Source organism: Acanthisitta chloris, unplaced genomic scaffold (genome assembly GCF_000695815.1).
Source record: "Acanthisitta chloris isolate BGI_N310 unplaced genomic scaffold, ASM69581v1 scaffold37192, whole genome shotgun sequence".
NCBI lineage: Eukaryota > Metazoa > Chordata > Aves > Passeriformes > Acanthisittidae > Acanthisitta > Acanthisitta chloris.
This window is the reverse complement of record NW_008660562.1, coordinates 4,869-21,930: the sequence shown is the minus strand read 5'-3', so window position 1 is coordinate 21,930 and position 17,062 is coordinate 4,869. Positions and strand designations below refer to the sequence as shown.

The following is a 17,062-nucleotide window of genomic DNA, read 5'->3' as shown; positions in this document are numbered from 1 at the left end:
AATGCAGTAGTCAACTATTTTTTAGCATATATCATTATTAAGCTCTTTTTCTGGGAATGAGACAATTCATGAAGCAAAAGTGGAGACAACACTGAGATCAGTCAGTCAGTGACAGGATGAACCTACTTTGTCAGCTCTGCAATGTCCAGGACAATTTCCAGTGACAAAGAAACAAGTAAAATATTATTACTGTAAGAACAAAGATATATTAGAATGAGAATAATTACTAAATAGAAATAAAATTATCAAGTTGTTACATGTAATGAGAGGGACTGAAGAGGTAAACTGGAGTTATTTACACTTCAGTTTGCTTCAGACTGATATAGTTAAACTGGGTATGAACTTAATGATCACATTTCACCCTCAGTGTGCCAGCCAGACACAGAACAGCAGCCAGCTGTGTTGAAAAGCAACAAAAAATAAAATGTCTATTGAGTCAATAAGTGCAAAGAAAATTTTAAAAGAAGCCTGAAGTGATCCAATGAGAAATGGGAATGCATTGCACCTGGTGTCAATAGTTGCAGATCAATTGGTAAGGGATGCTGTAAAGCAGAAGAAATTATCAGCAATAATCCTGCTGCTGTCCCTCAATGTGAGCACTGATCACTGTTCACTGAGAAGGTCATTGTGCCCTATGACCATTAGCTGCTTAATTGTAATTTGGGGCTTCCAGTGCACAATGGAGTGACCAAGCACTGGAACAGACTGCCCAGAGAGGTCATGGATTCTCCCTCACTGGAGATATTCCAGAACTGCCTGGACACAATTCCTGAGCCACGTGCTCTAGGATGGCCCTGCTTGAGCAGGAGACCCATTGTGGTCCTTTCCAACCTGACCCATTCTGTGATCCTGTGGTTGTGCTCTGTTTTGATATCATCATCTCTGCAAAAGACAGGTGTAGAGAAGGTGAGGTGTATCAATAACACAAAGGGTCCCAAACTTACTCTGTAGGACCTCAAAACTATGTCACTGTTACTCTGCTGATAGCCACACACTGAACCTCTAGTCCATGAACCTCAAGCAGTGTGCAAGCAACCTACAGTCTAGAGGCAGGAAAAGCTGAGTGATGAGCTGCTTGTGAATACATGGCAAGTCTGTGGCAGAGGCAGCACAGAGTCTGCTGGATCAGGGTGTCTTCATGGGACAGTGTTTATCCTTTTCTTGCTTGTGAATCTGTTGCTGTTGGAAACTTTCAGTCACTCAGGCTTGAAGAGTCATCTCAGTCATTCAGCAACAGAAGAGCTCCAGCACAGGTAAAGGGAATAGCCCAGCTACTCTGACATTTTTTTTCCATCTTTGACATGGATGAATCACCTTAAATGAGACGCTGTGTTTGTTCAATCCATGACTGCTGAGAGCTCTTTTAGGGACTGCAGCACAGATCACTGCATGGCTTCTCTAATGCAGACACACCTGGCTGTCCAGCCCACCCAATTATGGTGCTTCAGCTGAAAATTATTTCAAGTCATTGTTCTGCACTGGATTTAAACTGGGCAATTTGAGGCCTATTTCCACTCCCTTAAATTGTCCAATAATAAGATAATCCTTGTTAAAATACTGTTAGTGGGTAAGTTTTGTTCCAAATCTGTGTCAGCACTTTTGGGGCTTCCTCAAGAATTCAATGAAATGCTCAAAATAATCCTTTTCACTGAAGTATAATAAATGCTAATAGAGCAAGAAAACTCTGCATGCTGTTTCACATATCAAAATCAAGGCTTTCAAGACCTTTCAAGAGGTAAAACAAAGCAGAAATAAGCAGGAGGGAGAGGTCAGAGATGGATGAAGAGAGAACCAGATGGTTCAACTGAAAATCAGCACACTTGCTAGAAATTGAAATAGTTGCATAATGCAGAAAAAGGAATTTGTTGTAGTACAAAATATTCCAGATTAAAAAAAATAAATTTTGACGTAAAAAGAATCAGATGATCCCTGTAATTTGCCACTAACATGTCATCTGCAGGCATGAATTGCCACTCTTGCAGCCATAGGCCTTTTCCTGTACCTTTTCCTGTTGCCTCAAATGTATTCAGAGTTCAGGTGTTTTCTGTTTGATTTAACCCATCTGGAGCAGGATGCAGTGGCCAATAACTGACCTGTGTAGAAAAGAAACTACATCTAATTGCTCATTCCTAATCCAGCCTGCTGCAGCATTCTGTGACTGTGAATCCTAACAATTACTAAATTTGGCATGAGTGTGGAACGGTATTTATTCAATGCTTTATGCTGGAATTACCATATAAATACAGCCAATAGCTAAACACAATACAAACAGCTGCAATGTATTTTGTCCCTGGGTTCCCTTAGATCCAGGCAACATTGTGTGATTTAGAATAGGTAGAGTGTGGAAAATGGAAAAGGGTAGTACCTTTGAGGCAGAGGCAATCTCAGGAATCAGTTCTCATCCTGCTGCAGAACACAGTCCATTTTTGGGGCTCTTTTATAAAATGCTGTATCCTCCTCTTTTCCCTCAAGGAAACCTCGTCCCTCTGCTTGTCAATTTGCTCTCCTGTTTCATCTCTTGCACCAAAACCAGACTGGTGATGGCAGCCAATTTAGTCAAGGTTGGAATCTTGCTGCTGATTGCATCAGGCCTCAGTAACCAGCTAACAGGCAACTAGAGCACACACACCTGATGAGTTTTAACACTGTGGAAAAAGTAATCTCTAAAAACAATAGTAGTGTGCAGGTGGTTACTGGAGAAGCAAGAAAGTAATGTGCTACTCCCCTTAGATGTGCAAAAGTTCTCAGAATCACTTTGCTTCCACTGCCATCAGTGGCACTGAATACTGGAGACACCACAGCTGAATTGTGCTTCTAGCAGGAAGCTGAAATATTTTTAGTATTATTATTGCACCTGTGACAGCTTTTGAATACCTGTTAATACTTCTCCATGACTTGAGCAGTACATTTATGTTGGAATCTCTGGCACATAGATCCATGAAATGCACTTTGAGCTGACACTAACTGGGCACATATCCTTCTTAGGTGCCAGATGTGCTTTGTCCCTGCGAGTAATAGTGGCCAGAATCTTTGTGACAACACTGTGTCTGCTGGAAAATGCCAGAGAAGTGGCATTCAGTGTATTTGGGGGGATAACATATTGGATTCAGGGCATTTACAATGAAGTCAAAAGGAATCCCTCTGTGCAAAACCCCTTGTTTCCTACCAGTGCACGAGGGTCCAGAGCAGCCTTCTGTAGGTGCTAAATTTTCCAAAAAACCCAGAAGTTCTAACTGCAGTGCAGCTCCAAAGTGCACAGGAGGTAATCTTGGAGCCCTAAAATATTGATTTAAACTAGGCATCAAAGCTTCCAGTATTTTTGCCAGACAGCAGGGCACCTAGAAATCCCAAAGCTGGTTTTTTTCACATGCTCCGTGTCTCAGAGTAAACCTCTGGGCTGGTTGAGTCCCTTTAGAGCTTGGCTTGGCAACAGGCAGCTGTTAAATCTGGCAGCTCTAGGGAACCTCTCTGGCAAGAGGGATCCAGAGATAAATACCAAAAGCTGATTACATGCCAGGATCTTTGGGAATGTTGTGGTCATCAAATATCTCTGCTTCTGGACTGTCATTTAGGGAAGGAGAAAGAGAAGACGAGGGATTTTTCAGATTCATGGGGAATTGTGGTGCATCTATGCTTCTAGTAGACCTGAAATACAGAGTACTGGTCACCTCAGCTCCACACTGTGCTGTGCTCTGAGATAAACTGCTAGGCTAGAGCAGTCCCAGCACATCCACAGTCCATCCAGCACCTCCTCCAGAGAACAGAGTTTCATGTCTGTAGAGACACACTCTGGTACAACCTGTAGAGGAGCACAACATCTCTCTGAGATGATCAAAATGAATTATCACACACTTGCCATTTGTGGGTGAAGAGGAAATCTTGCTTTCATAGTAGTGGTTGGAATCCCTGGGAAAATCACTGTTGCAGCAACAGCTGCAGTGAAAATATTGTTATTATGCAACTGGAGAGAATAAAAAATACTTTCTCCCATCGCTCAGGGTGATATATCTGCTTTGCACAGATTGCTTATGGAAACAGACCAATTTCTTTTGTAATCAAAATGAAAATCTGATTGTAGGATGTATTAACAGCATTAGTAAAGACTAGAAAAGGCACAAGCAACCTAAAAAGATGTATTTATTATGTGGCAATTATACCAATTTTGGAAGATTTTGCTTCAAATTTCCTGTATTAATTTGTCTCATAACAGGCCACCATGACTTGTAACGAGTATGTGCAGTTTTATCCAGAACATAAATCTGTTATAACTTACATGTATTTTCTGCTATCTTTGAATAGCCTGATCAGCATTCATGCAAATAACTTCAAAATTATCAACAAAACAAAACTTGGGCTTTTTTTTAATGCAGAAATCTTAGTAGTAGGCCCTACACCATACAGTGTATGCAGCTATTTCTGCCTTGGAAGGAGAAGAATAAGTTTGAAAATGCCTTGGTAGTTCAGATTTGGTGTTTTGGAAATGTGTTGATACTCTCTAAAGCTGCTAACAACCTGATGAATTTTGTGGAGCTGGGCTGTGATATGATGTTTTTGGTCAATGCTGAGGGAAAAATGCATGCCAGAAAAAAAAAAGAAAAATTCAACAGAATTTGAATGAGTCTTTGAGCAACCACATGATAACAAAAAAACCCTATGCTAAAACCCACCAGAGCTCATTCTGTTTGCCATATCATTCCCTCCTGAGGTCTATTAAATCATCTGATGTGACTGGAGATGGCTCTGTCCATCACTCAGCTGTGGTCTGAAAGCACTAGCACAATTGTAATATTGGGGTTTATTTTGTCCAGCTTATGAATACTTTTTTCTTTTTTTTTTTTAAAGTTTCACAGATTTAAGCCTAGACGTCTTAAAACTTGAGTTTCCATTTCAGAAGTGTCTCACACTCCACCACATGACCTCATTTTAAAATTAGGTGAGGAGAGAACTGCACTGTGTGCGGTTGCCCACTGCACTGCCAGAATCACTGCCCGTCTGCTCCACATCTAAGAGCCTCTGGTTACAAAAAGATCCTTTTAGTTGCTTATCCTGTATATTCTTGTTCTTATCTCCAAGATTTGACCTTTTAGTTTTTATTACTTGCCTTTAAAAAAAAAAAAAAAAAAACCCCGTTGGCAGCAGTGCCTATTCTTTTCCATTTCAGGCTTTTGTATACTGTGGTCTCACTGAGATTTCTTTTGCAATATAAACACCAGATTCACAGTGCTGAGTATTAACTCCTTCCTCTAACTCTTTTGGTTTCTATGGTGTTATACTCAGAGTACTGCACACAGTGACTCCTGCCACATCTGATGTAAGTGCCTGTAATTGCCAACTGCCCAAATCAGATTCTCAGTTGCTTTCCATCTTCTGTGCTGCACTTCTGTAGAACAAGTTGCATCACAGTGAATAAAGCTGGTTTAGAAACTGAACCTGAGAGTTGCAGATTTCGCTTTGAGTTTTCTCATTCAACTACATATTCCCAAGTAGAAATAGACATTCAGGGGTAAAAGTGATTGCTAATTAAGGATGGTCTTCGGTACTCTGCTAATGAGAAGTTTTACAGTTAAATGATGATTCCAGCTTTTTAATTGAGGGACCATTTTCTGCCCTCGTTCCCTATTTAAAGACATATATACCAGCACAAGTCCATAATGATGAGATCTATAAAGATCTTGCCTCTCAAAAAAAAAAACCAAAAAAGAGCATCAATTAAATTGTCTTGTTTGTTATCCTGTGAAATTTATAAGCATTAATTATTCTTGGCTTTGTCTTTTGTCAGTTTATAACAGTGCCAGTTTCCTAAGTGGGTAATTATGCAACCCTTTAATCTTACACTTCCCCCAGGGAAAAAAAAAAGACCTCTCTAGTCTTAAGAAACTGCTCTGTGCAGAGAAGACTTCATTTTGGTTGTAATGATCTCCTGAAAAAACAGCTCATCTGGCAATAGCTGTTTATCCTGCTCTGACAGTGAAGACCCTGTGAATCAGCACCAGTCTGGAGCTCTTGTAGAAATGTAGTGTGATGCATAGGTCTTAATGTGATAGTCAGACTTAATGTATCTTAAAATCTACCCTGCTATTCTGTGCTTGGATTATAAATTCCATTTGTTCTACCTTGCACTTAAGCTTTCAGATTTCAGCATGATCCTGACTTTTGATACTGTCAGAATTGTGGCACTCATCTACTTCTGGCAATGGAGATTTTGGTTAGCTAAAGGGAAAGAATCAAGAACAGGAGAAAGGATTGTTTATGTTAAACGATAATTCTGGTGTAAAATTAAGCAGAGGTAGAGAATAAGCTTAGACTGGAAACTAGTAACAAGCCAAAGCAATAACTTTTTGAAGCAATCTTTCCAGTAGGATGTGGGAGGAAAGGAACCAAAGCTGTTTTAAGCTAAGATCAGAGCATATGGCTCCATAAAGGGTCTGGCCTCACTTGGTGGTGAAAAAACCAGACAGATGCTGTGAACAAGCTCAGGTATTGTCTGACTGTCTCTGGTTGCAGGAGGGTTGAGTCAGAAAGAAGAAAATATTAATTTGACCATTATCTGGGGCTTTACTCGTTAAGGTAGGACTTAGCTTTTTGAGGTCCAGTGTCCTCTGTATTCAGACAGCTCCTACACACAGATTCCAGACTCCTTCTCCATGTAGGAAATCGTAAGGATCCATCCTAACAAATTAAACTATCACTTCCAGATAGTGCATCATCTCTGCTTTTGTATTCTTCCATCTGGATCTAAGGGTGTTTGCGTGTGCACTCAGCACAGTGGGACAAATTACTGCCTAATTATCTGTAACTAGAATCATTTCTAGCTCTAAATCTGTGTATGATTTGGTGCTGTTTTGTAGCAGTATCAGTATGATTTACACGTAGGTGTTTTCTACTACTGAGAGTTCTGTTCGCTTTCCCTATTTTTATGTTTTTGATTTGTGACTCACAACATCCTGGATAGTCCCCAAACCAGTAAATTTTAGGGGGAGAGGGAGGACTTTTCTTCAGTAGTACCCTCTCTGGGAGCAATTTTAAAGCTAGTACAAACCATATTGACAAATCAGGAAACAGAATTTCAGCACTCACAGCAATTAGTGACCAAGAAGTCAGTACTTAATATTGAACTAAATGTTTCTTTGAAAAAATAAGATAAAAATAACATCCTACGAAAATACTTCCCATAAACAATGAAAGAAAAGCCCCAGGCCTGATTTGATTATTCCATAATATTGTCAAAAATACAGATTTTTTTAAATGTGACTGAAATTTGCAGGAAGTGCTCATGATGTAAACAAATTCAGGGTATGCAGAAGCATGTCCACTAACACAAGTTATCCTGATGACACTTACAGGTTGGGTCTTGAAAACCCTTAGGGGCTTTGCCACTCCAATTCTAGGGCTCAGCCTTACTACTTTGAAGTTGATTCCAAGGCTGTGTCTAGGCAATTTGCATGCCTCAGCCAATTTCCATTGCAGTCAGTGATAACAAGGCTGCACACATCTCTTCAGCCAGTTAGAAGGCAAATGCATGAAAATGAGGAAAACAGAACCATGAAAACAGCACAGGGAGTTGGAATTAATGTCTTTTTATAAAATCCTTTTTCAACTCAAGCCCTACTGAATTAAGTAACCCTAGAGACATTATTCATGGATTCACACATGATTTTCCTCAGCTGAAACCGAATCCTCTGTTTTAATATCAACTGCATCTCTCAGTTGAGACAGTTTTCAAATATCCAGATTCTAAATTTGGCAGGTTTAACTTCTTTGTTCTTTTGGTGGCTGGGATAAGGTCACAACAGCTCGTGCCTCCAGGTGCAAGCTGCTCTGCAAGTGACTGCTCAGGAGCCAGCCTAGTATCAGCTCAGCACAGTTCCTATCACATTAGACACACAAGTCTAGCAACACAGAGTGTCTTTCCTGGTGCCTCAGATATACTGACAGAGTGCAAACAGGATTTGCTCACACACAGAAATTTTCCAGAGCAATTACAGCACACTGGAAGGGCTTCATCACGACTGGTGGGACCATTTCAGACACCTGTTCTCAGCATCCCCAGTGCCTGAACTGAGCCACAAACTCTCAAAACCAGTACAGTCCATTAGCAAAATAGCCTGTGGTATATTGTCCAGCCATTTCTGTTGGGTATAAAGAAGGATTAAGTGGTTTTTGAGTGGGATTTAAAGAAAAGCTGCCCATATAATTAGGTCTGCAGAGAATTATGACTGACTTAACAAAGTGCTATAATTGAATTGTGCAGGAATGTTTTCCAGACTTCCTACTGTTATTTCCAATTTTAAATAAACTCTAGTTTGGGTATCAGTACCATATTCCTTGTTGCCAGATGCTCTGACAACAGGATTTTTCACACATTTGGCTGGTGACTTTAGGTGAGGTGTGAAAGCAATTTCTCCCAGACCACACTATATGTCAATCTGAAACTAAGCAACCTAATTTGTCTTGCTGTAAGTGAAATAACAGAGTGGCATTTCAGAGGAGTACCACTGTGTATTTCATATCAGTGATTCTCCTATTGACCTAACCAGCTGGGAGGGTGCCCTCAATATCCCAGTGGGTCTAAAACCAGAAGCTTCTCCTGATATTCTGTTCTTCTGGTTTCTCATTCTTTTCCTCTACACACAAAAAAATCTCTGCATATGAGACAAATTAGCTGATTTTTCGTGACACTGTTTCAGCACTGGAGTAAGTGCTGCCTGCAGAAAACCCAGGGATGTAGCACATTTGTTTGTGAACAGTCAGTCACTCCTGCTGTCCAACCTGCCTCTGATTTGGTGCAGAGTGGCAGGCAGGCAGCTCTGCTGCAGAGATTGGTTTTCCCTGAGCTTCAGCACAGGGGCACTAGCCAAGAGGTACTGCATCCAGCTGTGCTCTCTGCTTCCTCCTGGCTCAGGAGTTGGTGTATAGTAAATTGCTGTGCATCTTTCCATTTCTACATGTACCTGCCAAATCTCTCCAGCAGCCAAGTAAAGAGACAGAGTAATGACCATGACAGTTCCTCACCCCTCCCCACACGTCTGGTTTAGGGAAGATACAGGCCTCTATTTTGCTGTGCTTTATTCAAAAGCAGCTTAGACTTTAGGTTACTTTCTCCAACAACAAACAGCTGTTTCTTATCACAGTCATAGCTATCCCACATAGCACAGACTTAGAGAAGATTGGCTTAATTGCATACCCAGCCTGGGAATGTGTCCCACTTAGGATGCTGCCCAGAGAAATTCTCAGTACCAAGGTAATGTGTGACCTCATACCCTGATACCTCCTATGTGACCTCTCCCTGTTTTGCACAGGTCATTGTGTGTGATACAAATACCTGGTGCAGAGTTGGAGGTCTCTCACGTGAGAAGTCAGCTTTCTCATCAGGCAGGTCTTAGAAAAATGAATTTTTTCATCTGAGCCAAGAATCTCATCTTAATACATCTCCACGTTACAAAGCTTGAGGTCAAGATTTTTGACACACGCTGAACACACACCACCAAGAATCAGCCACCACAAAACCAGCAGATCAAACTCCTGTGTTTCTAAAGTGAAAATTCCCTATTTAGAAATTAAACATAAGCCTAAAAAGAGCTAGAAACAGATTTCTCATTCAGTGAACTATTGGGATGGTACCAGCATGAAATCTGTTGTTTTTTAAAAATGAATTAAACTAAATTGCTTCCTTTTTTCTTCCTCTTTCCCCCTCAGGCAATCTTTCCTATTCAATTCTCTGGCTTTACAATAAGATTTTCCTATTTTGTTAGGTGTTTATATCTCTCCTGTTGCTATATGAAAACTTCTTGCCACCAGCGAAGAAAATAATATCGACTCTCTTCAGGAAGTGTTATCAGATAGACTGAATAGATGAAACACACTCACTATAACCTGTCTCAGACCACTGTTCATAAAGTAAATTCTACAGGATTAAATAATGGATTTACCTTTTCTTTGCAATTTTAAGTTCTGTTTACAAGTTCTCATTTTTAATGGGAATTTATTTGTAAAAAGAAAAATATCATTTCCATGTAATTATTTCATCAGAACTCACTATGCAAAGTCAATCACCTCCTGGATTAGGCAAATCTTCAGTGATTAGTCTCATATTTACCAACCTTTATCTGAATTGATTATCTTTGACCTAATTTGTGTTGGTGCACACTGAGGTCTAAACTAACACTCAAGTATTGCTGTAAACACTTCATGCTATTTTATTTGCATCTGTTTGCACATTTTTTCAGCTCCTTTGCAATATTGATTCATTTAGAAAGACATAGATCTCAAAACAACCACCTCCCATGCTGCCTGTTCCTTTATTTGACTCAGCAGCAAACACCAATCTTACCCCAGCCAATAGTGCCCTGGGTTTCCTGGAGAGCACACAGAGAACTCCCTACTGGTAGTAAAATACAACTTTCCATAGTACCTAGAAACTGCTGAGAGTTCTGATCATCTGTTCTAGTAGATATAAAATGGTTTCCAGCTGGAACATTTTGCCTTTCTACCACTCCAGAATAAGGAAGCCTCGGGGAATTATTAAAAGAATATTCCATAAGAAGGAATCCTGTTTCCTGCCCCTTGCACACCTCACTCCAGCAAAGGGCAGTGGATGGCCTCCTTAGAAACACACAAATGATGTGACTTCTAAGAAATGCCTTTTCTCCCTCCTGCAGAGTGCATGCAAACATGCTCAAGGACACTATTTTCTTTGGTGTAAATACCTATATATGTGAAGGACTCACAGAAGGAGGCACATTTTTCTTGCTTACAGCACAGTTGTGTAACACCTTCCCAGCATGAAAATAGTTACATTAGATTTATTCTGTTGTGGCTAACCACATAATTTTCAAACAATAAAATTAAGTGCTGTAATTTTCTTCACTACAAGAATGTTTTACAAAGGTATTTTATATCCAGACTATTCTACATAAAAGGAAAACTCAATCAAATTTCTTAGCCATTACTGAGGAAAAAACTCACATCAGCAACAATGAAACTACTGTCACAAAATAAAACTAGGAAGATGCTTGTAAAATGCTTTGCCTGGCTAAGATTGATGTTGGAAGAGTTGTCTTACATGCTCTTTGTATTTTGATAGAGAATTAGCCTGAAGTTTCAGCACCCTTGCAGTACAGCTCTGCAGAACAGACATGACTTGGACTACACAAGCTCAGAGTGTTTTTTACACATGGTCTGTCCAGCCCTCCAATCACTGCAGCTCTGCATACACAGACCCTAGAGCAGCAATGCTGTGGTTTGAGTCATAGCTATATTTTTCTCTTTGGATGAACACAGGAGATGAGGCAGAAAGCTGCAGTAAAGAGAGGAGGAATTAGGTGGATGAATTAAGCTCAGGCATTCATTCTAGCACGCTCTGTCTGAAAACAAGCACTGAATGTAGTGGGAAATGTTGCTGGAGCCAGTACTGGAGCTGACACTAGATCAGAACCCCACAGCAGCATAGGGAAATAATTCCATAAAATGTGGCCAAACCTCAAAACAGGCTTTAATATCTCCCTCCTCCCCCAGTTATTGTCCTTGTACCACTGTTACATCCCTATTGAATCCTTTGTTCACTCTATGAATAAAGAAATCAAAAGGACCATGCTGATCACTGACTGCCTGCAGGTACCTCAGTGCTTCTCACACCACCAGTACCAGTCCCTTTGTCCAGGCTCTAGTGACCTCCACTGCCTCAGAGACAGACAAAATACAACCCAGAAATCAAACTGCATTAGTTACCTATTTCTAGAGGCACTATGTTTTCCAGCAGCACTCTGATTATCTTAAAGCTAGTGCAAGTGGGATGGAGGGAGCGCAGGACAGAGCAGACAGGGGAACAGATCAAGTGCTTAAAGTAATATTTTCTTTTTCAAAATAAATCTCTGTGAGATGAAAACTTGGTTTACATTCAAATAAAGCATGATGCTGACAATGTAGTAACTATTGGTTCTCCATATTCCTTTCACCTTTTCCCATCATGTTATGAATTGAAAATACAGCTTTGTGCACTTTAAGCAGCAGCTTGTCCTTCAGAGGATGGGGAGAATATGCAGCTCTGTGCAGTCTGGTGGGAATGTCTGCACAGCTGTTTCTATGAAAAAATGGATCCAAAGCAAGACATAAAAAATGAGCGAAAATTGCCTTTGAAGGTCTGACCCGAAAGCTCTCACTGTCAGTTTTATTCAGTGGCACTGGGTTAGACCTTTATCTGCAAGAAGCTATTTTAGTCTGGCTCAGGAACACTGCCAAGAGTCAGGAAGACTCAGGAAGGGGTTTCCATGCCCAACCCTGCCATAGCCCTGCATGAGATCGAGCACTACCAGAAGGCTGGAAATAGAAACTGGTACAGTTAGTTGCTGTGGTAAGAACCTTCCCCTGTGTGGAGCTCCCACTGCAATCAATGCACATTCCCATCTGGAGCAAGACTGAGTTTAAGCTACAGTCCAAGGAAAGTGATTCGTGCTTCATCATTTCGTTTCATGCCCTATTAAGAAACACACATTATTTGTTCATTTACTTCTGTCATTTTGCTCAGTGGTCAAAGGAAACAGCCTGTGGATTTCCATTTTATTCCCCACCAAAGTCACATTCTGATCGTGTAATACTAACAAAAAGCTTCAGCATTTAAGTTTCAAACCCTGTAACAGTTCCATCTAAAGCCAATACTCAGTTTAGTTTGGTAATTTTTACTTTTTCTATCTTAATTAGTTTTGCTTTTTCTTTATTCCAGGAAAAAAAATAAGCAAAATGTTTAGTCTCAAAGAGTCTTGCAAAACCTCTTTTTATAGTTTTATGGTTTCTCCTATGAGCCTCAGTTGATAAAGAACAGCATATGTTGCAAGTGAAAGAAGAGTAAAATGGCCACTGACATTTCTAGATTTCATATTTTTACAACATTCTCCTTTGAAAATGTTTCTCTGTCTCTCCCCACTCCGTGATGGGATTCTCTAGTAAGACAGTTTTCTAACAGTGATCTAACAGCAGCTGGTAGATAATTTTAGGTGACCTTAAAACCACTGGGTAATTATTATAGACATATGAGTCCAATCCAGTAAAGACCAAAGTGATCCTGGTATGGAGAATTGCCTCAGACAGTACAGAAACTGGTTTGCACATAAGATTCCCACTCCAGCAAGTAATTAAATATTGAGATGCTCCCTCAGAAGCCAAGAAAAAAAATAGGTGTTTCACATTTGGTAGGACTAGTAATTTCCCAGGGGGATGAATTCCTAAGGCCAGGAGCATACAGTGTGTACAGTCCAACAGCAAAGTGGAAGGTCAGGCAGCAGAGAATCATAGTGGGATCTTGTTATCCTGACATACGAGGCACACAGCACTTTGAGGGAGCCAGAGGCAAAAGCTGTGTCCTTCCTTACAGATCACACTGCCAGGGCCAGTAGAGCCCAAACTGGTCACTTCTTTCCCAGAGGACTCTCAGGTGAAACAGCCTTCAACTCATACAAATGATCACAGCTGGCAAACAAATGTGGTCTGTATTTGGCTTTCATCTGTTGATGTGGAGTCATTCTCTAGCAACCTCTGTTTTCACCAAGTCAACTTACTTTTGATTTAATCTTTAAATATGTTAATATTTTCTCCCTCACAACTGGCTGAGCTGCTGTGAGGCTGAGCTGACAGGTCTCTGGAGGTCTCAGGGGTGAAGAAACAAAAGCAGTTCAGCAGAGTCTTGTCTCTCTCAGAGCCAAAGGGATTGCTGGCTGTCACCTTCTCTTTGCATAAGAGAAGGAAAGAAATTTTGTAATCACAGGATGTTTCACACCTTACCAAGGCAGAGACAAATGGATCTTGATTTTACTGCCTTTCAGAACACCGTGGCTGTGCCCTTCACTATCACATCCCACATGTTCTGTCTATGCTACAGACAAGTATCAGCCTGATGGAAAATGTGTATCTCAGAGTCTGCCAAACCCTGCAGTAACTTCAGTCCCCTCCCAGGCACAGTGCCCAGAGGAAATTGTATGGGAACCTATGGAAGAAGATGAGAGGAGAGAAACCACAGATTGGGTAAGGAAAGAGGGAGCACGAATGCAGAACTGAATCTCTGTGACTTGCTCTTCTGTGAAACAGGATAATTTGAGGAACAGCCACACACGGTAGGGGCTCCAATGTATTAGCTAATGATTCACGGCTCAGAGACAAGGAGATTGAAATGGCATCTCCCCTGGCAGTGCAAACAGCTCTCCAGGGAGTGAATGCTGATTGCTGCTTGCCACAGGATGGGCCCAGTGAGGAGTGAGGGCAGAGACACCAAACTCATGGGGCAGCCTGACAGACTCCCAGGGGAGTCAGCCCCCAGATTTCCTCACCAGAGTTTTCTGAAGAGAATCAAAGTGAACAGGGCTCTGGGAGATGAAGACACAGAGCCCAATCCAATTTGCTTTTATTGAAATCGGTGCAGAAATTTCCACGGATGTCAATGAAGTCAAGACAGTGTTTTGCATTTGTAACCAAGAAAGTGTCAGTCAGGCTTCTCTGTCCTTTCCCAAGGAGGTCAGTTCACTGTTTTGCTCTTTTGGCTTCAACACCATTACTCCAAAACTTACTTCGGCCTCATGTACTGAAAGGGCATTAATGATAGGACTGACTGTTGATTCCTTTTCTGGTTTTGAAGTTGTTTTCTCCAAAAGATGAACAAAACCATTAAACCACTTTGCAGTGTCATATTTTGTTCCCATTTTATCAGTATATGAAAAAAACCCCAAATGTGTCCATAAAAAAAAACTCTTAAAACCCTAATCAATAAATGTTTGAGTGGGGGAAAGGTTCAGGCAATAAAAGGATCCTTAAACACTGCTGATATCCTTACAATAACAAACTACCTCTTGCATTTTGGTAGTGTTTGCAATCATTAGGCTTTTGCAATGAGCAGTTTGTCTCACTGAAAATCACTCATCTTCATTCGGTGACAAATTGTCTTTATTTTCTCAAATATTTTGCCCTTTATGAGCTGACAAAATGTAGATAATTCATATTTCATTGCTGATCCTGAAGGGCAACTAACATAATTATCCTAGGGTGCTCCTCCTGATTTCTTATAGTTTTCCCTCCAAGCATATATTTTTCATCTTTGAATTCTGAGTGCATTTATATTATGCCTTTTATGTAGTCAGAAAGCAGAACATTTTCATGGAAATAAATTAGCATTATTTATGGAGTCTTTAGGACTATTTTACTAGGTAAGACTTCTATGAAAATGGAACATATTCAGCTACAGAGGAAAAGCCCTCTGGGAATCAGGATTCCAGAGTGTTGAGTTCCAACCTTTCTTGTGCTCAATAACTGCAAGAAAACTCTAGAAACTTCACACATGATACACAGTACTTTGCAGTGTATGGACAAGCCTGGATATAAGTTTTCATTCCTGTTTTATAACACACCCTTGAGACAGACAGACACACACACACACACACATTCTCACAAGTGGTTGCTCTGATGAAAACATGCCATGGAACTACCAGACAAGTTATCAAACAGTCAAAAAAATTACACAGACCGAGTCGATAATCCCACAGGCTACCAGCAGCAAGGATGATTGGTGTAGTTCAAAGTGTCCTACTTTCCAGGTCTAATGCATTTTTTTTTCATAAAAGATGCTTAAAGGAAATGAGAAAATTCATGAGCAACAGTCTCAAATGCAACACTTTATCTTCATCTATAATTTTTCCAACAACTGTTGGTTGGCACTGGTTTGACTATAAACACTGCTTAACATATTAAGTGTTCATTTCCTGCTTGGTACACACAGTTGGGCACAGAGTTTGTGAAAGTCATTAACCCTCAGATTTATCAGGATCTCAGCTGAGAGAAATGCCTTTGTGAGTGGATGTGCAGCAGTAAGATCTTGATCCATAGTAACTAATGGTTTTTTGAAGGTAGCCCTATCCAGAATATAAAAAGGACCACAGTGGGCCATCTGGTCCCACCTCCCTGCTCAAGCAGGGTCAGCCTAGAGCACATTGCATGGAATTGCATCCAGATGGTTCTGGCATATCTCCAGTGAGGGAGAATCAACGACCTCTCTGGGCAGTCTGTTCCAGTGCACAGTGACTCACACAGTAAAGTTCTTCCCCATATTCAGGTGGAACTTCCAGTGCATCAGTTTCTGCCTGTTGCCTCTTGTCCTATTGCCTGGCTCCAGCCTCTCACCCCCACCCTTCAGACACTGACAGACACTGATGAGGTCCCTCAGTCACCTCTTCTCAAGGCTGATCAGGCCCAGCTCCCTCACCCTTTCCTCACTATTCTCAGCCCCTTTATTCTCCACCCCATCTTTGACTAGACTGGGGTGGGTTTGGTTGTTTTTCTCATTTGTCTATATTTTGTAGGACACGTTGGACTTCACAGAATAAGAAGAATGGTAGAGACAATTATGTTCAGAACCACAGGACAAATTATGGATTAATCAGCTGCACTTTTTGTTGAGAAATCTTGGACACACATATCTGGATAAAAAACTGTGAAGGAAGTGCAAAATTCATGAAATATGATAGGGAAACTATGGGAGCTAGAGTAGCCCATTAACTGATTTTATTTCTGTTCATGTGGACTTGAGAAACCCACATGAAGTGTCATATGGAAGAAGCTGCTTTAAGAGTTGCAGTTCCTCCTGTTGTTGACCAATATTTTGGCAGGAAGGGACTCTAAGGCACTAAAATCTCTCCAGTTCTCCTTTTCCCTTCTTCCTCTGTCTCAGTAGCTGCCTGGAGCACCCAGTTGTGGGAGGAGGAATGAGACAATGTGTAGATAGTATAAACTGGATTGGTCTCACTCTGTAAATCATTCTCCTAGCTCTTTGTGGAGTAAATGAAAAACAAGAGAGAACTTTCCTTTCTGAGTTCCAGGGGATGCAGCAAAGACCTGGTGGAGAATACTAAGTGAAACGTTTTGGTTTTAAGCAATATTTTGCAGAAGGAGAAGGATCAGGATGTAGTACATGTAAATATGGAGAAGCAATGAAAATGCAGATAATCTGCATGTAAAGACTGCTAGCCAAAATCTCCAGAGACTTTTTTTTAATCAGAGTGGGAACATGATGAGACTGGGGGACCGGGCA

General features: G+C 40.8%; 1 protein-coding gene across 1 annotated transcript in view; it reads right to left on the bottom strand.

The window, feature by feature from the left end:
• Nucleotides 1-5,319, bottom strand: part of LOC103797632 (chromosome unknown open reading frame, human C16orf45) — a gene marked incomplete at its 5' end in the record, with an annotated part of 30,452 nt that extends 25,133 nt beyond the window's left edge. The window contains one exon of the mRNA XM_009069855.1: nt 5,236-5,319. Coding sequence (XP_009068103.1) covers nt 5,236-5,319 — 84 coding nt within the window. The remainder of the gene's footprint in view (nt 1-5,235) is intronic.
• Between the last annotated feature and the right edge of the window lie 11,743 nt (nt 5,320-17,062).